This window comes from Eptesicus fuscus, chromosome 21 (genome assembly GCF_027574615.1).
Source record: "Eptesicus fuscus isolate TK198812 chromosome 21, DD_ASM_mEF_20220401, whole genome shotgun sequence".
NCBI classification, from domain to species: domain Eukaryota; kingdom Metazoa; phylum Chordata; class Mammalia; order Chiroptera; family Vespertilionidae; genus Eptesicus; species Eptesicus fuscus.
The window spans coordinates 38,120,559-38,145,236 of NC_072493.1; the positions used below are offsets into that span (position 1 = coordinate 38,120,559).

The 24,678-nt window shown below is 43.5% G+C and overlaps 1 protein-coding gene across 1 annotated transcript; it reads left to right on the plus strand.

Moving 5' to 3' along the window:
- The first annotated feature begins 7,567 nt into the window (after positions 1-7,567).
- CXCL17 (C-X-C motif chemokine ligand 17) lies at positions 7,568-22,806 on the plus strand. The gene is made up of 4 exons (XM_008160215.3): positions 7,568-7,719; positions 19,167-19,247; positions 20,217-20,318; positions 22,194-22,806. The coding sequence occupies exons 1-4, from the start codon at positions 7,644-7,646 to the stop codon at positions 22,289-22,291; spliced, it is 357 nt and encodes a 118-aa protein (XP_008158437.1). The 5' UTR covers positions 7,568-7,643; the 3' UTR covers positions 22,292-22,806.
- The last annotated feature ends 1,872 nt before the right edge of the window (positions 22,807-24,678 follow it).

Genomic DNA, 24,678 nt, shown 5'->3' on the forward strand with positions numbered 1-24,678 from the left:
ATCTCTCCCTCTCCCTTCCTCTCTGAAATCAATGGGGGGGGGGGTGGGGGTGGGGAGTTATGACTATGTTAGGCAAGTCACAATCTCCCTCTAGATTTCAGTTTCTCTTTATTCATAAATCAGGTGAAGTGAGAATTAATCTCTAAATGACCTCTAAACCTTTGCTATTCAAAGTGTGGCCCACCAACCAGCTGTGACAGCATCATCCAAAAGCTTATTAGAAATGCAAAATCTCAGGCCCCAAAAGAAATCAGATTTGTATTTAAACAAGATCCTCAGGTGATCTGTAAACACAGCAAAGTTTGAGACAATTCTCTACAATGTCTTTCCGTTCTAAAATGCAATGGTTTCAGACTCATCTCAATTGTCATTTTTCTAATCCTAATTCCGGCTCTCAGATTTGCCCACATCTGAGTTCTTAGAAAATACCAGTGGGGCAGCGCTGCCACCTTGTGGTTATGATCAGTAAATGCAATTAATTTTAAAGTTCATACCAGTAAAGGAGAGGGGGGTGGAGGGTGTAAGGTTGGCAGAGTGGGTGAAGTCCACGTTACCAATTCACAACCACCAACAATGCCTGGAAGTAACTGTCAGACAGAGTCCAGCCTGTATCCTGGAGTAATGTCACATTTCAAAGGGCAGTTCTTATAAAACCTAATGAAATGTAATATTAGTGGGAAACCAGGGTTCCAAACCAAGCTCTGCCCTTGCAACCTTCGAAACAAAAAATCACTGTGACGGTTATTTTCAGACATCCAGCCCCTGCCTGAACTCTGCCAGAAAACTTGTAATTTTCCAAGGAAAGTTACTTTACTGTGACAGTTCTTTCTCATCCTGAGCCAAAATGTGTCTGATGAATATTCACCAATCCTAGTCATACTCTCTGTAGGCACTGAAACAGGTCTGATACCTTTTCATATAACAGACCTTCAAATATTTCTGAATAAGCACCATGAGTCCCTCCTTTCTTCCCTCAGCCATTTCCCAAATGAAATATTCTAAAGTCCCTACTCTCTCTTCCACTTCCTGGTGGGCAAGTGAAGTGGGTCAACCACAGGAAACTCCAAATTCTAAGAATCTTCTAACCACAGCAGCAGAGCCACGGGACTACCCATTTCCCCATTGTGGGTACTGCACTTATATTTACTAGTAGAAAGCCTAATACTGTACCAGCTGATTTGAGGATACAGGTTTTTCCTACTATGCTGCTGCTCAGTCATCCCATACCTGTGTAGATATTTTTTTTTTTAAAATTTTAAATTGATTTCAGGGAGGAAGGGACAGGAAGAGAGAGATTAGAAACATTAATGATGAGAATCATTGAACAGCTGCCTCCTGCACGCCCCCCCACCGGGGATTGAGCCCGCAACCCAGGCATGTGCCCTTGACTAGAATCAAACCTGGGACCCTTCAGTCTGCAGGCCAACGCTCTATCCACTGAGCCAAACCAACTAGGGCCATTTTATTTTTTAAGAAATATATAGTTTGTACTGGAGATACAAAGATGAATCAGACCTGTTCCCTGCCCTCACTGAGCTCTAGGTTATGGAGAGAACCAAATTCAAAGCCAGACCACTGTAGTTCATTGAGAAACACCCTGATAGGAGTAAACACAGACTTTTGGGCCCACCTGATAAACCTCTGTGCAAATGTCCATTTTGGGTTTTCTGGGCTCACTTTTCCTCATTTCAAGCTCGAAGGGGAAAAAAGAATGCAAATTTCCCGATGGTGCTTTTTGCGGTCATGGTTGGATTGGACGTTTTCTTCTGGCTCATCCAAGGTGCTTGTGGGCTGCCACCTCATTCTGAATGTCCTCTCTCTCCTGTTAGAGTTCACCACATTTGCACATGCAGCAGCCAGGCAGCTCCACACTAACAGAAATTCTAGCAAGTCAGGAAATGAGTTTTAGTCCTGTTGCTTTGAGGCTAATTGATGCTAGCCTATGACATTGAACAAATGCTACCTTGTTTCCTGCACTTTAACTTCCATTTCTTTAAAATGGAGCTGTTGGAGAAACCAAGATAGCGGCATAGGTAAACACCTATACTGCTGCCTCGCACAACAATTTCAAAACTGCAACTGGAAGACAGAGCGGACATCGTCCAGAACCACAGGAAAGCTGGCTGAGTGGAAATTCCACAACTAGAAGGAAAGAGAAAAGGACACTGAGACTCAGAGGAGCAGCGGAAGACAGAGATGCGGAGACCCGCGCGCATGGAAAGGGCGGGCGGCTGAATACGCGGATGGCTTACTCGAACAGGAGGGAGACAAAGGCTCCACTCTGAGCTGAACTCCAGTTTCGGGGGAGATTCGGGGAACCCAGTCTCATACTGGGTGAAACTGGACTGTCAGGAAAATCACACTGAGACTCGGGAGCTCTGGAAGGCAGAGGTGTGGAGGCACGGCGTGCGGAGAGGGCGGGCAGCAAGCGTGCATCTAGCTGTCTCATTCGGGAGGGAAACAAAACCTCCCGACTGCACTGAACTCCAGTTCTGGGTGAGACTTTGGGTACCCAGACTTATTCGGGAAGAAACTGGACTGTCTGGCAGCAGGCGAAACTCGAGGGCAGCCTTCTCTCAGAGGTGCATGCAGCCATTGGCGTGGGACACTGAGACACAGGGGCCTCTTAGGGAGGGGCTGACAGGAAACCAAGGCTGTTTGCTCCACTCTGAGACTCCACCCCATCCAAGCTGAGCACAGAAGCTCTCCCAGCGTAGACACAGCTGATCCTCACAGCCAATTGGCCTGGAGGTCAACTCCCCCCAGTGATACTAACAATAATCTAGACTTAACTATAACAAGACTGCACACACAGCCCATAAAGGGGCACACCAAGAGTGTCCACATCAGGTAACTGGGGAGGCTGAGCCACTGGGCCCTGCTAGGACACCTAGCACACAAAGCCACTCCATCAACTGAGAGAAGCAGCTAAAATGTGAAGACAAAGAGGCAGGTCACAAATGAAGGAAATGGAGGGAAGCAAACAACTGGATATAGAGTTCCAAACCACGGTTATAAGGTTTTTCAAGAATTTTCTAGAAAAAGCCGATAAATTTAACGAGACCCTCAAGGATATGAAAAAGGATCAACTAGAAATTAAGCATACACTGACTGAAATAAAAAATATACAGAGACCTGCCCTGGCCGGTTTGGCTCAGTGGATAGAGAGTCGGCCTGCGGATTCAAGGGTCCCAGGTTCGATTCCGGTCAGGGGCATGTACCTTGGTTGCAGGCACATCCCCAGTAGGGGGTGTGCAGAAGGCAGCTAATCAATGTTTCTCTCTCATCAATGTTTCTAACTCTCTATCCCTCTCCTTTCCTCTCTGTAAAAAAATCAATAAAATAAATTTAAAAAAAAAAAATATACAGAGACCTAAAAGCAGACTAGTGGATCACAAGAACCAAGTCAAAGATTTGGAATACAAAGAAGCAAAAAACACTCCTCCGGAAAAGCAAAAAGAAAAAAGAATCCAAAAATATGAAGATAGTGTAAGGAGCCTCTGGGACAACTTCAAGCGTACCAACATCAGAATTATGGGGATCCCAGAAGAAGAGAGAGAGCAAGATACTGAAAACCTATTTGAAGAAATAGTGACCGAAAACTTCCCCCACCTGGTGAAAGAAATAGACTTACAAGTCCAGGAAGCACACAGAACCCCAAACAAAAGGAATCCAAAGAGGACCACACCAAGACACATCATAATTAAAATGCCAAGAGCAAAAGACAAAGAGAGAATATTAAACACAGCAAGAGAAAAACAGTTAGTTACCTACAAGGGAGCACCCATACGACTGTCAGCTGATTTCTCAACAGAAACTATGCAGGCCAGACGGGAATGGCAAGAAATATTCAAAGTGATGAATAGCAAGAAACTACAACCAAGATTACTCTACCCAGCAAAGCTATCATTCAGAATCGAAGGTCAGATAAAGAGCTTCACAGATAAGATAAAGCTAAAGGAGTTCATCACCACCAAACCAGAATTATATAAAATGCTAAAAGGTATTCCTTAAGAAGAAGAAGAAGAAAAAGATAAAGATAAAAATTATGAACAACAAATACATATCTATCAACAAGTGAATCTAAAAATCAAGGGAATAAAAAGTCTGATGAACAGTATTAACTGGTAAATATAATAGAATCAGGGGCATAGAAAGGGAGTGGACTGACAACTCTCAGGGGAAAAAGGGTGTGGGGGGTGCGGGAAGAGACTGGACAAAAATCGTACACCTATGGATGAGGACAGCTGGGTGGGGTGGGTAAGGGCAGAGGGTGAGGTGGGAACCAGGTGGAGGGGAGCTAAGGGAGGGAAAAAGAGGACAAATTGTTATAATCTGAACAATAAAGATTCATTAAAAAAAATAAAGTAAATACATAATAAATAAATAAATAAAATGGAGCTGTTGGGGGAAGGTCAATGGGGAAAAAAAGGAGATATATGTACTATTATGTGTAATACTTTAAACAATAAAATGAAAAAATAAAAATAAAATGGAGCTGTTGGATTAGCTACCCATGGATCTATGTGTATAGTGAGAACTCCTCAGAGGCAGTATCATACCTTCTTCCTTTGGTAGCCACCACCTGAAAAACACTGGGCACTCATGTTCCCTGAATGTATGTATGAATAAATGATTGTTACTAGAGCAACATGAGTAATGGACTCAATCAACAAATATTTCCAAATGTTTACTAAGTACACTGTAGAGGGGGAAAACCAAATAACCGTGGCAGAATGGTATTTTTTCCCCACTTTCCTCTTCTCTCCTTCCTGGAGGGAGGCCTTTGTAAATCAAACTGTGTTGACACAATGTTCTGGAGATGGGCTCTAAGTAGTTGTCAATATTAACAAGAGAAATTTGTCTTAGGTGTGTTTTATATTGTGAAACAAACAAGAAAAATACGTTAAATTCCATGACTGAAAGTTTTTTTATTTTATTTTAAAGAAAGGGTTTGCCATTGCTAGCAGGGAAGGAAGAAGAGGAGGAGGAGAAAGAAGAAGAGGAGTCTGGTCTTGAGACATGGAATCTAAACCACCAGCAGGTAATTTAAAAAAGACATGTCCATCCCTGAGTTCTGCAAGCATTTTTATAGACCAAGTAGGAAGGAGAAAGATGTAAGGATTGACAATTAGCTATAGACAAAGGGAAGGGCTAGTTCTGGGGTAAGCTCGGCAGAGTTTGCAAGAAAGAAATGTCTGGCCCTGGCTGGTTTGGCTTAGTGGGATCGAGTGTCGGCCTGCGGACTGAGGGGTCCCGGGTTGTGGGTTTGATTCCCACTGTGGGGGCGTGCAGGAGGCAGCCGATCCGTGATTCTCTCTCATCATTGACGTTTCTATCATTCTCTCCTTCTCCCTTCCTTATTAAAGAAAGAAAGAAATGTCTGCTCTTGTGGATTGGCTCTGGGCAGCAGATTGAAAAATTCATATGCAAGTAAGCAGAGGCCCTGGGGCTCTATGGTGCTGGCTAATCTCGCTTTTACATAATCTTAGAAATAGTCTAATCCCCAATTCCAATAGACATACAGAAATGTGATCAGTCTTTTGTCAGAGCTGGTACACAGCTATTAACAGGCTAACTAACTGTTCAGTCTCTCTCTCTTACTCTCTGGCTGCTGTAATTTTAATTTAGAACATCTTAACATTGTTTTCTTGTCAATATCAATGAGCGTGAGGAATCTCAAGCCCCCTCCTGTGGTACATAGAACCATACATCCCACCCCAAGTCCATATAGAGGGAAATCAGCCAGAGTGAACTGACTGGGAGCCAGGACATGGGGAAAGCAGAGAAGTAAACAGAATGAGGGGACAGAGAGAAAGGTCTGAGGAGGAGCTCCCTGATCCTGCCGCTGCCTGGGAGTGGACTGATGGACACCTCAGTGAGAAAGTAGAGAATCCCCATCAGTTTCCATGTGTATGCATAACCATTCATCACTAAAATTTTCTTCCTAGTAATGGATTGCACTTTCACAAAAATATCTCTCAATTCAACAAATATTTATAGAGTACTCCCAGTGTATTAGGCTCTATATAAGTTCAGCAACACACACACACACACACACACACACACACACACACACACAACATATATATACAGCCCCTGCCCTCAAAGACCTACATCCAATTAGCTTCATGTTCCTTCTCTGCACTGCCCTCCTCTGCCCTCCATCAACCCAAATCCTACCCCACCCTGTGAGACCCAGCTCCGGTTCCACCTGACCCAGGCCACAGTGAATTCCTGCCACTTCTGAAATTTGGTTTCACTTCTATCTCAGGTTTTATGAAGTGAATGTCATCTCCCTGGTTAGACTTGAGCCTCGTAAGGACAGAGACCATTGTTAGAATTTTCCAGAGAGAAACCACATCAGCGGTTTATATCAAACCAAGCTCAGGCCAAGCCCTAACCTTAACTGGAGGACAATCTCCCCTGACAGCACAGGGCCTGGCCCCTGCAGATAATTTATAAATTTTGTAGTAGCCAAGACTCTACAACTTGTCAGTAGGCAGGGATAATCTGAAAACTGAGAGGTTAAAGATGATCAAACAAAAATCAAAAAGGATTTGACTCATGCCTTGCCTCTTCCCTCCTCTTAGGTGAAATAAAGTCACACTACCTTTTCTCACTACTGCCTGGGAGCTTCCTTGTTAACTTCCCCCTGGGTCCCCATAATTATCAACCAGCCTTCAAGCCTAGCCTCTCCTCTTTCTTTGAGCACATTTCCCAAAGTCTCTGGAATGACTCGAGGTAAGTGCTAATGTTCTATAATCCTTAGTGTTTACTCCAAGTAGTAATACCTCCTTGTTTTGCTTGTATTTCCAAACAAGGTGTGGAGCCAAGAGCTCCAGCAGTCTGGGCAAACACCTTCCCTCCTGTGGTTCCTGTTTCTCAAACCCTCTTGGACCTGAAGTCCTGAGAGTCTTGCACCAACCCAGCTCCCTCTCCTTTAGACTAGAGTAACTAAGCCACCTTCCTGACCAACAACGAGGAGGCCTGGTCTGACCCACTGCTCCAGTGTTTCTGGCAAGAGAGTATAGCCTCTCCTCCTTGGTCATGTCTGCTTCCCACCTTATATAAAGTGGAGGAAATTGTAAACAGAGTGAGGACAGGACAAGTTCCCAGGCAACAACACCACTATTGTGATACTGTGTGCCAAGGATGGGAGCGGGAACACACAGAGGAGAAACAGCCGATGTTCTCCTCTCTTCTGCCAACCCTGCATCCTCATTTCCTACCAGATATTAAGCTAGTAGAGTCTCTGAAAGGTATAAGGAAATTCAAAGGAGCAAAAAGACTTAGGGAAGAAATCATAACACATTGAGAGGTATGGAGGTGGGAGGGAGGCGGGGTGGGAACAAGTATAGTTGCCAAGTTATCAGTTACTTCTAATGTTCTCAAGAATGCTTCATGTCTTTTGTTCGGCCAGTTTTACCTCCCAGATTCCCGTAAAGCACGTGGTCCAACCTGTTACCTAACAAAGCTAGCGTCACTTGTTCTCGCCCTCAAATGGGAACACTGGCCTAGGATGAAAGCACAAACCGACAAGCCAAGTACAGTGGCCTGAGTCACCCCAAGAAGTCCGGAGCCTCTATCTGGGGACCTTCCACACTCTCTTCAAGCAATTTACAGCAGCACCAACAGTCACAATGAAAGTTCTCATCTCTTTTCTCCTGTTGCTGCCATTAATGCTGATGTCCATGGTCTCTAGCAACCCAAATCCAGGTAAATAAAATTAATTTTTTATAAAAGTGGGAAGGGAGGGGGGGAATGTGGCAAAAAAAAAAAAAATCTGCATTAAAATGTAGCTCCTTTTAGCTGCAGAATTTGAGGTAAGTTAGCCTATCTCAATACCTATTCCCTTATTTACAAAAGGGAGAAAACTGTACTTACATCCAAAGAGTGTTGTGAGAGTCAAATGATATAATGTATATGAAAATGTCTAAAACTGTAGCTGGCAAAGAAAATTTTTATAAATTGGCTCAACAAAGATCTGGTCTCTTACATCTCCCCAAATTCCTCTTCCAGCAAAGTAATGAATTTCCCCACAGCCAATCTTGGTGGCAGTGGTATAAAGGTGTTGAGGGCAGTTGTACATTTATAGAAAATAAGGAAGTCCTTGCTTATATTCTTTTTAGTGCACCAGACAACCCACCAACAATTATAATGCGATTTAATGGCAAAGTAATAAACTAGAAAAATCATACCACCAGATAGTATCTATATTTGAAAAGCTAGCCATACCAACCCCTGTTCTGACAGCTCACCTTTTGAAGCAGCTCTTGATTAGGGTTATTTATTTATTTATTTATTTTTTATTTATTTATTTTTCAATATATTTTTATTGATTTCAGAGAGGAAGGGGGAGGGAGAGATAGAAAAATCAGTGATGAGAGAGAATCATTGATTGGCTGCCTCCTGAACGCACCCTACTGGGGATCAAACATGCAACCGGGACTTGTGCCCTTGCCCGAAATGGATCCTGAGACCCTTCAGTCCACAGGCCCATGATCTATCCACTGAGCCAAACCGGCTAGGTCTTGGTTAGGGTTTTTTAAACAGTTCCAGTCATCCAGCCCTTAGCAGAACAACCATACAGAAGAGAGCTCATCCTCATGGATGTTTCTACTTGAGAGTATCATCTCCCCAAGGGCTACTTTGAGTGAAATAGCTTTGTTGCATACTCAGCCTTAACTTGGTCCTAAAATCAAGAGTCCAACTCCAGCCCTGGCCAGTTTTGCTCAGTGGTTGGAGCCTTGGCCCATGGACCAAAGAGTCGTGGGTTCAATTCCCAGTCAAGGTCAGGTACTTGGGTTGCTGGTTCCCCAGCCCCGGTAGAGGCAGGTTCAGGAGGCAATGAATCAATGTGTCTCTCCCCAGTCAATGTTTCTCTCTCTTTCTCTCTCTTCCCCCCTCCTCCTTTCCTTCCACTTTCTCTATAAATAAATCAATGGAAAAAATATCCTCCAGTGAGGATTAACAAAATAAAAGAATCCGACTCCACCCCAATTTCTTCTTCCTTATAGAGAGGAACTTTCTGGAGGCTACTGGGCCTCATGGCTTAGCCCACCATTCTGGAAGAGAAGGTTTTTCCATTACTATGACAGACACCAAGGTTAGAGTCCTCAGCCTGGATTCAAAGCTCCAGCCATGCCCTGTCCAGTTTTGCTCAGTGGACAGAGTTCAGCCTGAGAACTAAAGGGTCCTGGGTTTGATTCCAGTCAAGGGCACATGCTTGGATTGCAGGCTCAATCCTCAAGAGGGGGCATGCAAAAGGCAGCCAATCAATGATTCTCTCTCATCATTGATGTTTCTAAATCTCTATCCTTCTCCCTTCCTCTCTGAAATCAATAAAAATATATTCAAAAAAGGAAAAATAATTACAAAGCTCTAGCCACAACCTGTCTTTCCAGTCCACCCTCTCCACTCACTACCAAATGCTCTATGCTCCACCTAAATTAGTCTGTTGTCTGTTCCCTAAAAAGGTCTTGTGAGGCCCTAGCTGGTTTGGCTGAGTGGATAGAGCGTCAGCCTGTGGACTGAAGGGTCCTGGGTTTGATTCCAGTCAAGGGCACATGCCTGGGGTTGTGGGCTCAATCCCCAGTAGGGGGCGTGCAGGAGGCAGCCAATCAATGATTCTCTCTCATCATTGATCTTTCAATCTCTTTCCCTCTCCTTTCCTCTCTGAAATCAATATATATATATATATATATATATATATATATATATATACACATACATATATTTTTAGAGGCCCGGTGCACAAAATTTGTGCATGGGGGGAAGGGGGACCCCTCAGCCCGGCCTGCAATGACACCAGCATCCCTCGCCCCAGCCTCCAGCCTGAGGTCCCTCCCCTCCTCTTTCTTCACACGGCTGGGGCCCCTCCTCTCCTCTCCCTCCACATGGCCGGGGTGCAGATGCTGGGCTTGCGTTGCCAGGGCGATGCCGCCAGTGTCCCACCCCGGCCACTGTGGGCGCTGCTATCTTTGTTGCAGAGTGACAGTTAATTTACTTATTACTCTTTTATTAGATAGGATAAAAGGCTAATATGCTAAGTGTCCCTCCTACCTTCCGACCGGTCGCTATGATGCACTGACCACCAGGGGGCAGGCACTCAATGCAGGAGCTGCCATGACACACACAGAAAAAAAATGGCACCTTGGACCTGGCACCCAGAAAGCAACACTCGACTTCCCCCAAGTGGGACACAGGCCCCACCATCACCCTGGAGCGACAGCCCACTAAATCACAGCTGACACTACCAAGACCCCATGGTGCAAAATGCAGCCCATAGCCCAGCCCAGGCTGGAAACAGTCACTGTGGATGCCGGGTAATGACATCACTTAGCAACACCTGGCTTCCTCTCCCTAGCAACTAGCCTCCTTGGAGTTCCAGGAACACAGAAGAAAACATTTTACACTTCAACCAAATGTCTGTGAAGCGTTTTCCTGTGCCTCATCTCATTTGATCCTCACGGAAGTCCTGGAGTAGGTAGATAGGAGACTCAGTAGAATCCTATTTTCTTTTCATTAGCCGGAAAACAGAGATTTAGAAAGTTTAGAAACTTGACCCAACTGAAAAGAAGTAAGAAATGGTGGGCCTTGAAATTACCTGAAAGAGAAGTTAGGGTGCTTCACTGGGCTGGAAAAAGTTTAGCTAAATCAGAAAGCAGGTCTAATTAAGCAAGTTTATTATATATATATATACACATATATATAAAAGACTAAGTTGACTCACACATGCACAATACATATAAAGCTCTCACTGATGCCAATCTCACGCTTGTGTTTCCATCTGTCATTGTCGATCATGAATTTGGTTGACACTTCTATTATAGAGAAAGGGCAAATAGCAATATTAAAATATTTCTTCTAATTAATTTCCTTTCAATGTGCATAAATTGGTGCACCGGGCCACTAGTATCCTATCTAATAAAGAGGGAATATGCAAATTGACCATCACACCATCACAAAAATGGCAGCTACCATAAGATGGCAGCACCCAGTCCCCTCAGCCCCACCGGAGTCTCCCAGTCCTTTCAGCCCCACTGGGGGGTGGCAGGTGTGCGATGGGGCCAGACCTACCCTCAGCCCCCCAGCCACCCAGGGCTGGCCCGAGGCACAAGCAAGCCTCAGATGTCAGCTGCCCAGCCGCCCATGGCTACCCATGGCTCAGGTAACCAGGGCCAGCCGAGGTTTGCACTGCCAACAGTGGCAGCAGCAGAGGTGTGATGGGGGCATTGCCTTCCCCTGATCGTCGGGTTGCCTCCTGCCCCTGAGGGCTCCCGGACTGTGAGAGGGGGCAGGCTGGGCTGAGGGACCACCCCTCCAGTGCATGAATTTTCGTGCACCGGGCCTCTAGTATATATGTATATGTGTGTATGTGTGTGTGTGTGTATGTGTGTGTGTGTATCTTGTGCTTTTCCACCAGCTCAATTTTGCTCATGCACCCAACTTCAAAACCAACTCCTCTCCACAGCCTCCCTTGATTCCTCCCATGACTCATTCCTTACCATGAGTTCTACCTCCTGTGTACATGCTTAGCCCTCAGTTGACTCTCTTTGCACTTATCATATTTTACCTTACACTGAAGGTGTTGGTCTGCCTCTCATACCTTTATCTCCTCCCCTTCTAGACTGTAATCTCCTTGGTGACACAATCTGGTGTATTGTTTCCATATCCCTCAGTAAATATTTGCTAAGTGAAAGAATAAATTCCCAGGTGCCCTTGAACACACTACCCTGAGGTTTGATAGCAACTCTATTAACATTTAGAACTGGATAATTCTTTGCTGTAGGGGGCTTTTATGTGCATTGTAAGATGTTTAGCAGCATCCTTGTGACCTCTACCCACTAGATGCCAATAGCAGCCTCCCCACCCCTTAAGATAGCTGAAAATATCTCTAGACATTGCCATGGCCCATGGAGGGTGAACTCACTCCCCAGTTGAGAGCCACTGCTCTATACAAATAGTTCTCAAGCCTGCTCCACGTTTAGACTTACCTACACCTTCATCCTTGACGCCAGGGGAATCTAGATACAAATCCTGGCTCTTCTACTTACTTTGTAAGCCTGGACAAGTTGCTTCACTCTTTTGAGTTTCAGTTTTATTATATTAAAATGAATAAAAATGCCAGTTAGCACATAGAATTTTTGTGAAGATTAAATAATCTATAATGTGTACCTAGGAAAAAAGTGAATAAATGTATTGAGTAAAATTTCTAGCCCAGTCAGTGTGTCTCAGTGGTTGAGTGTCAACCCATGAACCAAGAGGTCCCCGTTTAGATTCCTGGTCAGATTCCTGGTCAGGGCACATGCCCAGGTTGTGGACTTGATCCCCAGTAGGGGAGGCATGCAGGAGGTAGCCAATCAATGTCTTTCTCCCATCAATGTTTCTATCTCTCTATCCCTCTCCCTTCCTCTCTCTCTAAAATCAATAAAAACTTTTTTTTGTTTAATTTATAAAGTAGCTCCTAAAGCACAAGGGCAATGAATCAGGAAAGCTCACTGTGCTGACCGGTGACGCTATTACAAACCTTATTAGATCAGTGGATGCAAGGCTCAAGGTTTGTTTCCCAGCCAAGTATAGTATTGCCAGACCAGGCTAACGCTGCCTAGAGAAAATGATGCTCCACCATTCCCGCCCAAAAAAAATTCTCAAAATAAAATTTCTTACTTTATCTCTTAAAATAACCACATACATGCAAAATATGCTTTTCATAGGAGGGGGTAAGATAAGTGAGAATATAAAGAATGTTAGGAAATAAATTACTTATTATAACAGTTTACTCATTACTTATCTATAATAATAAAAGTGTAATATGCTAATTAGACTGGATAGATGAAAGACCTTCCAGACGTCATTCTGGACATCCTCCAGATGAAGTCACAGCAGCGAGGGCTGAGGCAGAGGCAGTTAGGGACAATCAGGCAGGCAGGCAAGTGGTTAGGGGTGATCAGGCAGACAGGCAGGTGAGCAGTTAGGAGCCAGCAGTCCAGAATTGCAAGAGGGATGTCTGACTGCCAGTTTAGACCTGATCCACCGGCAGTCAGACATTCCCTGAGGGGTCCCGGATTGTGAGAAGGTGCAGACTGGGCTGAGGGACCGAATTTCATGCACTGGGCCTCTAGTTAATTATAAAATTACTTGTATTAGCTGACATGTGTTAAGCACTCCTATATGCTTATTTTTTAAATTCTTAACTTTTCACTTTTCAGACTTTCAAAAATGTTGTAAAAATAATCAGAGTATATCCATCCAGTTTTTTTTTTCAAATAACATCTTACATAACCATAATATGTTGACACGATACTATTAACTAATGTACAAATATTTAAAATTTTCTAAACATCCCATTAATGTCCTTTTCCTAGTCCAGAATCCACTCCAGGAGCCAACACTGAATAAAGTTATCATGTCTCCTTAGTCTCCTCCAATCTAGAGAGTTTTTTCAGCTTTCCTTGTCTTTCATGACCTTGACACTTTTAAAGACTACTAATCCGATATTTTGAAAAACTTCCCTCAGTTTGGGTTTGTCTGATGTTTCCTCATGATTAAGTTCATATTATGCATTTTTAGGAAGAACACCACAAAAGTGATATGTGCCTTCTCAGTACACCACATCTGAAGGCCCATGATATCAATATCTCTCGTTACTGGTGATGTTTACTTAGAACACTTGGTTAAGGTGGTGTCTGCCAGATTGCTCTACTGTAAAGTTACTATTTTTCCCATTGTATCCTGTAAAGAGATACTTTGAGACTCTGTAAATAGTTTGTTTCTTTTCATCATACTTTTGCCCATTAATTTTTAAAATCCATTGATGATTCCTACTTACAAGTATTTCTATGCCATTAGTCAAATGGTGGTTTTCTATTTCCATCATTCCTTCTAATTGGAATTCTATAAGGAAGAACTGTTCCTTCTCTCCCATTTATTTATTCAATTATTTATTAATATAAGTAAAGATTCATGAATATTTATGGATTATAATCCATTACTATCATTCTTTATCATGTTGTTCATATTGTCCCAAAACTAGCCATTGAGAGCTCCTATAAATTGGTTTATATGTCTTTTTTTTTTTTTTACTAGAGGCCCGATGCACGAAATTTGTGCAAGAGTAGGCCTTCCTTCCCCCAGCTACTGTCACCAGCTTCCCTCTGGCACCTGGGACCCAGGCTTCCCTCGTAGCCTCACCTTCATCTGGAAGGTCTTCCAGTCTAATTAGCATATTATGCCTTTATTATTATAGATATGTTTTTATTGATTTTATGGAGAGAGGAAGGAAGAGGGAAAGATGGAAACATTGATGAGAAACATCATAGATCAGCTGTTTCCTGCACGCCCCCTACTGGGGATGGAGCCTGCAACCAGGGCATGTGACATGACAGGGAATCAAACCAGTGAACTCTTGGTTCATGGGTCACCATCGCTCAACCACTGAGCCACACCGGCTGGGCTGTCTTTTTAACATACCATTTTTTAGCAGTTCTGACACTACAAGATGGTTCAGGCTTATCTTATATTTACCTGCCCCAGGTCAGGAATCAGCCATTTCTCCAAGGAGCCCTGGTTTCTTTCATAGGAGAATTGTCCATTGCTTCTAGGTGCTATTGCTTCTAGGCTCTCTAGTGGATACAGCTATGAAATAAGTGTATCGATATACACACTAATGCACTACTAATCCCATTCTACAAACTAAGTACAGAAGATTTAAGCAACTTGTCCAAAATCACAAAGCTAATATGTGGTGGAACTGGGGAATTAAAATAATGATAGATTTACCATGAGTCCTAACAAGTGGAATAGCTTCTTTACACATACAAGAGAGCAAAAAGCAACAAGCCTAATATTCCAGCATAGACCCTCTCTTTGGGCATTAACTAGAAGTCAGCAATTACAACCACAATGAAAACTATTGCCCTGGCCAGTTCCAGTTTTTCTCAGTGGTTAGAGTGTCGGTCTTCAGACAGAAGGGTCTCCAATCCAATTCTGGTCAAGGTTGAAGGTTGCAGGTTCACCAGACCCAGTAGGGGCATGTGAGGGAGGCAACCAGGGATGCAACCAATCTCTCTCTCTCCCAATATCTGTCTCTCTCTCTCTCTCTCTCTCTCTCTCTCTCTCTCTCTCTCTCTCTCCCTCCCTCTCTCCTTCCTCCCTCCTTTCCGCTCTTTCTAGAAATCAATGAAAAAATATCCTCAGGTGAGGATTTAAAACAAAAACAAACTACCATGTACTGAACTCCTGCTTGAGCACTGGGCACTCACAGTATCTCATTTATTCGTTTTCCAAATCAGAAAACCAACTATCAAAGTTAGTTGGTTTTCTGATTTGTCCAAGATTACATAGTTAAGTGGCAAAGCAAGCAGTTAACCCCATATCCAACTGGATAGACAGTCCATGCTTATTTCACTGTGTCAGTAATTTTCAAAACTGATTTTGGATTAAGTATAAAGTGGCTTTTACTTTAGTAGTTCTGTTTAATTTAATGCATGTTAGAAAAAAACTAAGCACGTAATCAAACCCATAACCTCATAAGTAATATTGCATAGATAAGGCTGTTTTTAAATAAATTAAATTTAAAGAAAAAGTATGAAGTAAACAATAGTAGAGGTGGTACAAGCTATAGCAAAAATCATAAAGGTAGTCCATAAATGCTATAGCAAACATACAGTTTCATATTTAGTCACACCAGGATATTACTGTCAAATAGGGCTGCAGAAAGTACAACTCTTGGACCCGAATTTTAGCTCTAGATGTGTTTCCATTACCTTTATGAACTTGGCCTTTTCATTTGCTCTCTCTGGGCCTCTCTCTGAAAAATTAGAGATAATGATTTCATTAGCAATTTGGGACCCTGGCCGGGTAGCTCTGTTGTTTGGAGCATCATCCTGATGCACCAAGGTTGCAGATTTGATCCCAAGTCAAGGCACATAAAAGAATCAACCACTCTAGCTGGTTTGGCCCAGTGGATAAAGCATTGGCCTGAAGACCAAAAGTCCCAGGTTCAATTCTAGTCAAAGGCATGTACCTCAGTTGCAGGCTCCTCTCCAACCAGGGCTCATGCAAGAGGCAACCAATGTGCTTCTCTCACATCAATATTTCTCTCTGTCTTTCCCTCTCTCTTCCTCTCTCTCTCTCTCTCTCTCTCTCTCTCTCTCTCTCTCTCTATATATATATATATATATATATATATATATGTGTGTGTGTGTGTGTGTGTGATTTTTTTATAGAAAGGAAGGGAGTGGAATAGAGAGTTAGAAACATTGATGAGAGAGAAACATTGATTAGCTGCCTCCTGCAGACCCCCTGCTGGGGATGTGCCCACAACCAAGGTACATACCCTTGACCTGAATCAAACCTGGGATCCTTCAGTCCACAGGCTGACACCCTATCCACTGAGCCAAACCACTCTCTTTAAAAATCATATAAAAATATCCTAGGGTGAGGATTTTAAAAAATAATAATCTATAATAATAAAAGCATAAAATGCAAATTGACCAAACAACCTAACAGCAGAACGACCGGCCAGCCAAGCAAGGTCAGGCCAGCCAAGGCGGGTGCAATGTGATTGGTCGGGGGCCCCACCATCACCCCATGATCGCCCCACAGAGGGAGGCCAGGACAGCCAAGTGATCCCACCCCATGCCTTTTGCCCACAGAGGGAGGCGACTGGTGGTGGAAGAGAGGGGGACAGTGCTGCACAGATGGCAAGCAGTGGCAGTGGAAGGGGCGGAGCCAGCTGCCGGCAGCCGTGGGAAGGAAAGTCCCACTAGGCCCTGATCACCAGCCAGGCCTAGGGACCCTACCCGAGGGGTCCCAGATTGCAAGAGGATGCAGGCCGGGCTGAGGGACACCCCCTTTCTCCCCGCCATACACAAATTTTGTGCACCGGGCCTCTAGTCAACCAATAAATGCATAAATAAGTAGAACAACAGGTCGATGTTTCTCTCTCCCCTCTCTCTTAAAATCAATAAATTTTTTAAAATAATAAAAAATAAAAGCAATTTAGTGATGATATCAAGAAACATAGATCTGTTCTTAACTTTTGACCCAGAAATTCCATTTTAGGAAATTTTGCCCAAAACAATAATACAAAATTTGGAAAATAGTTACAAGCACACAAATTTATCAATATCCAAAAATAAAGCAATCTAAATATTCAACAATGGAAGAACAGTTAAATAAGTTGGAGCACATATACTTGTTGGGAGTGTTATGCCATCATTAAAAATTAAGATGTCGCCCTAGCTGGTTGCTCAGTAGTTAGAGTGTCGGCCCAAAAACCAAAGGGTTGTGGGTTTGATTCCTGGGTTGCAGGCTTGATCCCCATCCCCAGTCAAGGCGCATGAGTGAGGCAGCCAATTGATGTGTCTCTCTCATATTGGTGTTTCTCTCTCTCTCTCTCTCTCTCTCTCTCTCTCTCTCTCTCTCTCTCTCTCTCTCTCCCCCTCCCCCATCTTCTCCCTCCCCTCCACTCTCTCTAAAAAAAAATCAATGAAAAATATCCTCAGGTGACATTGCAACATGCTTACAAAGTAAACAAAAAGAAATTTGTTCACATACTATGGTTATCACTATATAAAGAAAATCATAAGCAAGAAACATACCAAAATACCAACAGTTGATAAGAATAACGATTTCTTTATTTGTACTTTCAAATTTTTCTCTAATGTAGTTATATTACATTTACAATGAAAAAAAAAAAAAAAACTTTCAACGAAGAGATCCAAACAAGATTCCTCTGGCTCTAATATTTTGGGGCTTTTCCCTGGAACTAGGAGAAGTCAGGAGAGAATAAAATGTTAGAAAAGTTTACATGGCAGGGGCTATGCCTGTTTAAATTACTTTTAACAGCACATAAAAACATTTAAAAACCAGCACTTAAGGAAATGATGCAACACCCTCCATCTTGGTGGTAGAAAGGGCACAAGTCTGGGAAACAGGAGACCTGAACTGAACCAGATGGTCTCTAAGGGCCCTCCCTGTACAACTTATCCATTCACTTATTGAATAAATACTTACCAAGTGCCTACCATGTGTCAGGAACATGTAACTGAATGACTACTTATCTACTGGTTCAGAGTCTAGAAGGGAAAAAGATTTTTAGTTTGCTAGGGCTGCCGCCGTAGCAAAATACTGTCTCACAGTTCTAGAAGCTAGGAGTTGGTTTGGTTTCTTATGAAGCCTCTCTCCTAGGCTTGCAAATGTACCTCTTCTTGGCCATTCCTCTGAACACATTCATCCATAGTGTTTCTTTATGTGTTCAAATCTCTTCTTCTTATAAGGACTCCAGTCAGATTGGATTAGGGCCCACCAAAATAACTTCATTTTAACTCAATCCCCTTTTTAATGGCCCTATCTCCAAATACAGTCATTCTGAGGTACTGAGGGTTAGGGTTTCAACAAGAATTTTGAGAGGGACACAATTCAATTCACAACAGATTTCAAACAAAAAATTATAATTGTGCAAAAATAGAGCTGCACTCAAATATGATGGTGAACCATGTGAATTAATAATTAATTCTGACAGGAATAGCCAAAACTACTATACAGAGGATCATCAACTCAGCCTGGTTCTAGCTCCAGAACCTCAAGTCTATATATAAACCATCATCCTTGATTGTCATAAAAATATTTTAGTTATCACAAAATGAGAATAAAAAAGCATCAAGTGATAAGACATACCTGAATAGAGGCCAAAAGAGGAATGGCTTTTGTTCCAGGGGAGCAAAGGTAAATATAATATTTTTATAGTTAGACTGGGATTAGGGATTCAGATACAGCAAACAGAGGTCAGGTGAAGATCCTGATGGGTTTATGGAATAATCTGCTCATTCCTTAAGTTATGAGGATTTTATAGTGTGTGTTTCGGGGGAGGGGTCTTGATTAAGCCCCATTTCTGTTCTCTCTTCCATTCAGAAGCCATTCTTTCTCTACCTACCTCCAGCTAAACTTTTCTCTAGACTGGATTTTCAACCTCAATTCTTTATCCATTTAAAAATACTCTTCTCTTCAGTACTTGAGTTAAAATACTCCCAGACCCCTAAGTTTAAAAAGGAAAATAAATGGAACTGAGCTAAACTAGGTAGCACAATGCTGGGGGACCATTTCTGTTGGTCCTTTCCCTTTCCAGTGTCTGGAAGTGACCTGTTTACTTTCAACAGGGGTCGCCAGAGGCCACAGGGACAAACGCCAGGCTTCTGGGAGGTGGCTCCAGGAAGGTGGCCAAGAATGTGAGTGCAAAGGTCAGTAACTCAGTCTCAACAACAGTGATACACCATTGATACCCCAATCCTCTCCCTTGAGTCCCTGAGATGAATGCAGAAGTTAGCTGAGCTGACTCACCCATTCTCCTCTCCACCAGCCCACCACATGCAGCACCAATACTTTTCTTCTGGAGTCTCCTAAGAAGGCTGGACTCCTCCAAGGTCTAAATCTCTGCCTGCCAACTCCCCCTTATTTTTTCCCTAAGAACCCAGGGCCCCCTTCCAAAAGCTTCCTGGATCTTATTCTCAACCTTATTTTACTCACAGGTAAGACTGAAATCAGGAAAAATGGCTTGCTCCAGGTAAAGCAGCTACTGGAAGATGTCGCCCTAGCCGATTGCTCAGTAGTTAGAGTGTCAGCCCAAAAACCGAAGGGAAGGCTGACACCTATGTCTTATTCCTAATTTTTTAGTCTCCCTAATGATATCCTGCTGCCCTCTCCATACCTGCCACTAAATTCTTGCCAACACAGATCAGGAAAAAAATGCTCAGAAATCCTATATAATAAAAGCCTAATATGCAAAGCCTAATATGCCAGGAGTTCGACTGAGATCTCGACTGAGGGGAGGGGGGGGGCAGTGCAGGACCAGCTGGCCAACTGCCCAAGGCCCCTCCCCCTGCCAGTTCCGCCCCCGATCACCCCCCCCCATCAGGGGCAGGGCCAGTCAGCCAACATCCCATATCCCCTCCACCCTCCACCCACCCCCCTACAGTCCGGCCCAATCAGCCCTGATGGGGGCGGGGGGCTGCCAGACCCCACCCATGCATGAATTCATGCACAGGGCCACTAGTATATTTATAACTGGATATCTCCACTGTTCCATGTTGATGCTTTTCCCCACCCCATTGCAGTTTTAAAAAAGCAAAGATTGCAAGTAAAGCCCTACCCTACTCCCTACTCTTAAACATGCTAACCCTCCCATCTTAGCAGCAACCCTGTTATTTCAGATTGGTTCCTGAGAGCTCCTAAAAGAAAACTCATGGCAGTGCCCAGGCTTCCAAAGAAGCAGTGTCCCTGTGATCATTTGAAGGGCAACATAAAGAAAACCAGTAAGTTTCAAAAGAATGAAACTTCTTAAACCAGAGTCACTTGGTGGAATCAACTAGGAATGAAGCAGGGGCTGAGAACAGACAATAGAGGTGAAATGAAGACCAGGATAAACATCTCAGTGCTTTCTACTTGTGTCAACTTGTAGGGAAGAAAAGCAGGATACAATTCTCCTAATACTAGAGAGGTTTAACCAAGTCTTAGATTTTCGAACCCCATTGCTTATCAAAGTAGAGGGAGATTGGGGACCTGATCATTGATCTCTAAAAATGACACCAGAGTCACCTAAGCCGTGTGGCTTAGTGGTTGAATGTTGACCTATGAACCAGGAGATCACAGTTAGATTCACGGTCAGGGCACATGCCCGGGTTGCCTGCTCAATCCCCATTAGGGGGGCATGTAGGAGGCAGCCAGTTAATGATTCTCATCATTGATGTTTCTCTCTCTCTCTCCCTCTCCCTTCCTTTCTGAAATCAATTAAAAATATAATTTAAAATAGGCAAAATTAAACTAAATTATATATATATATAGTAAAACAATAAAGAAAATAGTAGCCAGGCCGGTGTGGCTCAGTGGTTGAGTGTCGCAGTTTGATTCCGGATCGGGGCACATACCTCCGTGGTTGGCTTGACCCCCAGGTGGGGAGAGAGGATGTGGAGGCAGCCAATCAATGACTCTCTCTCATCATTAATGTTTCTATCTCTCTTCCTCCCTTTCTCTCTGAAATAAATAAAAATATTTTTAAAAAGTAAATGCTTACTATGAAAGTCAGAGGGAAAGGGAGGATAGTGATCAGAAAAGGAGGGGGGTGATGCCAATATTCTATTTCTAGGCCTAGGATAGTAGTTTCATCAACATCTACTTTATAACTATTTATTGAACTGCACATATAAGTTTTTATGGACTCCTATCCTATATAATAAAAGTCTAAATGCTAAGTATCTGGTCGTCTGTTCAACCAAAGCGTAATATGCTGATATGCTAAGGCCGCTCAACTGCTCGCTATGATATGCACTGACCACCAGGGGGAAGACGCTAACAGTACATTAGCTTGCTGCTGGAGTCTGGCTGGGACTGAGCAAGACAGGCCAGACATGCCCTGGAACCCTCCCTCGGTCCCTCCCCAGCTGGCCAACCTCCTGCATCCCTCTCTGGCCCCGATCATGCACCAGTGGGGTCCCTTCACCTGGCCTGCGCCCTCTCGCAATCCAGGACCCCTTGGGGGATGTCAAAGAGCTGGTTTCGGCCTGATCCCGCAGGCCAGGCCAAGCAACCCCACTGGTGCACAAATTCGTGCACTGGGCTTCTAGTATATGTATAATATTTTATAATAATAAAAGATTTGTTAAAGGTGCAGAGCAAAACAATATATACTGGTATAGTATAATCTCATTTTTATATTCTTTAATGTTTTTTAAAGATTTGTGCATTTATTTATTTTTGTTGTTAATTCTCACCTAAGGATATTTTTCATTGAATTTTAGAGTGTGGAAAGAAGGGGGAGAGACAGAGAGACAAGGAAACATCAATATGAGAGAGACACATAGATTGGTTGTCTCCCACATGCGCCCCTACCCGACGCTCTATCCACTGAGCCAAACTGGCTAGAGCTCATTTTTGTTTTTTAAAGTAAACTTAATAGTTTACATACAAAAAGATATGGGAGACTATATAGTAAAATATTAACAGTAGTTTGTTCTGGGGAATGGGGAGTAGAATTGGGGGAGAGTTGTCCTTTTACATTTTTTATTGGATATATTTTTTATTTTAATTATTTTCCACTGGATGAGTCTTGCTTTTATAATTTTAAAAGCTCTCATAAAAAATAAATTTAAAAAAATGTTAACACTAGTGTCTCCCCTTTATTTTCACCCTAGGGCACCAAAGGCACCACAGGAAGCCAAACAAGCACTCCAGAGCCTGCCAGCAATTTATCAAACGCTGTCAGCTGGCAAGCTTTACTCTGCCTCTATAGGAGCTCTGGGAGCCCGCTCTCCCAATGAAACATTCTTAGTCAAAAGAGAATGCTCTTCTCCCACCTCAACTCCCTCTCCTTGTCCCCACTCCCTAAATCATTCCAGGGTTCTCAAAAAGCATTTTTTCCCAAGATTATTTTGATTATTGCTCCCTCTAGTGCTTTCTCTTGTAAGTCTTTTCCTGTACCCTCTCATTACTCAGGCTTCATTTAAACTTAATTAGCTGAAAGAAATCAGAAAACCCTGGCTCCCTAGCTGGTTCCATCTGACCTTAAATACAACCAGGCAAATAGCAAACAGAAGTCAATAAATATTTTTAGATGTAATAGAACCCAGCCGATGTGGCTCAGTGGTTGAGGGTCAATCTATGTATGAACCAGGAGGTCATGGTTCGATCTGGGTCAGGGCACATGCCCAGGTTCCAGGCTAGATCCCCAGTGGGGGGCATGCAGGAGGCAGCCAATCAATGATTCTCTGTCATCATTGATGTTTCTCTCTCTCCCTCTCCCTTCCTCTCTGAAATCAATAAAAATATATTTTGAAAAGAGTGTAATAGGTCAAAATCATTTCTTTCAAAAGGGGTCTAGCAACTCACATTCAATCCAGATGACCCACTTTACCCTGTTCACTACAAACTCAACCCAGATTCTACATCTACACATACTTCTTCCGACCAAATAGCTCTCTTCCTCTCTCTCTCTCTCTCTCTCTCTCTCTCTCTCTCTCTCTGTGTGTGTGTGTGTGTGTGTGTGTGTGTCTTTCCTGTCAAATTTTTTATTCTTTTACTCTTTCAACAAACCTTTCTGAGGTAAGAGCTAAATAGGACAAAGAAAGCAGGTATAGCAATGAATCAGACATGGTCTTATCTCAGGCGTCCTCAAACTACGGCCTACGGGCCACATGCGGGTGTTTTTGCCATTTTGTTTTTTTACTTCAAAATAAGATATGTGCAGTGTGCATAGGAATTTGTTCATAGTTTTTTTAAAAACTATAGTCTGGCCCTCCAATGGTCTGAGGGACAGTGAACTGGCCCCCTGTTTAAAAAGTTTGAGGACCCCTGTCTTATCCTATCTAATAAAGAGGGAATGTGCTAATTGATCGTCGCACCCTCACAAAGATGGTGGTGCCCACAGCCAATAAGGAGGGAATATGCTAATTGACTGTCACACCCTCAAAGATGGCAGCACCCACAGCCACAAGATGGCAATGCCAGTCCCCCCAGCCCTGCCACAGTGGCAGGTGCATAGCACTTGCCTCCGGAGTCCCCCTGTCCCCTCAGCCCCCCAGCTGCAAAGGGCCAGCCCAAGGCACATGCAAGCCTCGGATGGTGGCTACCCAACTAACACCCAAGGCACAGGCAAGCCTTGGACGCTGGCTGCCCAGCCACCCAGGGCCAGCCCGAGGCGCAGGCAAGCCTCAGATGGCAGCTGCCCAGCCCCCAGGGCCACCCAAGGCTCAGGTAACCAGGGCCGGCTGAGGCTTGCACTGCCAGCAGTGGCAGCAGCAGAGGTGTGATGGGGGCACTGCCTTCCCCTGATTGTCGGGTTGCCTCCTGCCCCTGAGGGCTCCCGGACTGTGAGAGGGGGCAGGCTGGGCTGAGGCACCCCCGCTCCAGTGCATGAATTTTCATGCACTGGGCCTCTACTCTATAATAATAAAAGCGTAATATGCTAATTAGACCAGATAGCCGAACAACCTTCTGGATATCATTCCAGATGTCCTTCCAGATAAAGCCACTATGGCAGGGGCTGAGGCAGAGGCAGTTAGGGGTGATCAGGCAGCCAGACAGGTGAGCAGTTAGGAGCCAGCAGTCCCAGATTGCAAGAGGGTGCAGGCCAGGCTGAGGGACCCCTCCACCCACCCCCATGCACGAATTTTGTGCACCGGGCCTCTAGTTAAAGATAATATAGATCTAAAAAAACTATATACTAGGTAATTTCCTAGTATATAGAGCACCTTTAGGATTTGTGGTTATCATCATCATCATCATCATCATCATCAAGGGTCATTGTACTCTGTGAGTTTCCAAACTAGTACAGAAGACATATATGTAGAACCATAGATTCAGAGCTAGAGAGATAATGTGGAAGATCTCATATACCATTGAAAAGGGCTTCAAGCTGTATAAATGAGAGGACATCATTCATTTTTTTAACATGGGAATGAAATTAGAATGATAATATAAGGAAATTAAACTGGCAACCATTTGAAAGTATAAATAAAGCAGAAAAGATTATTACTACAGTATAGAGACAGCTTCCCCCTCTGATCCTTTCCTCAAACATCAGAAGGGGAGGGGAGAAAAAAAGGAACACTCATTCAGAATCTGACTTCTGTCATCCCACAGGACTAAGTTGGATGCTGCCTTATGAGAAAACACAAACAA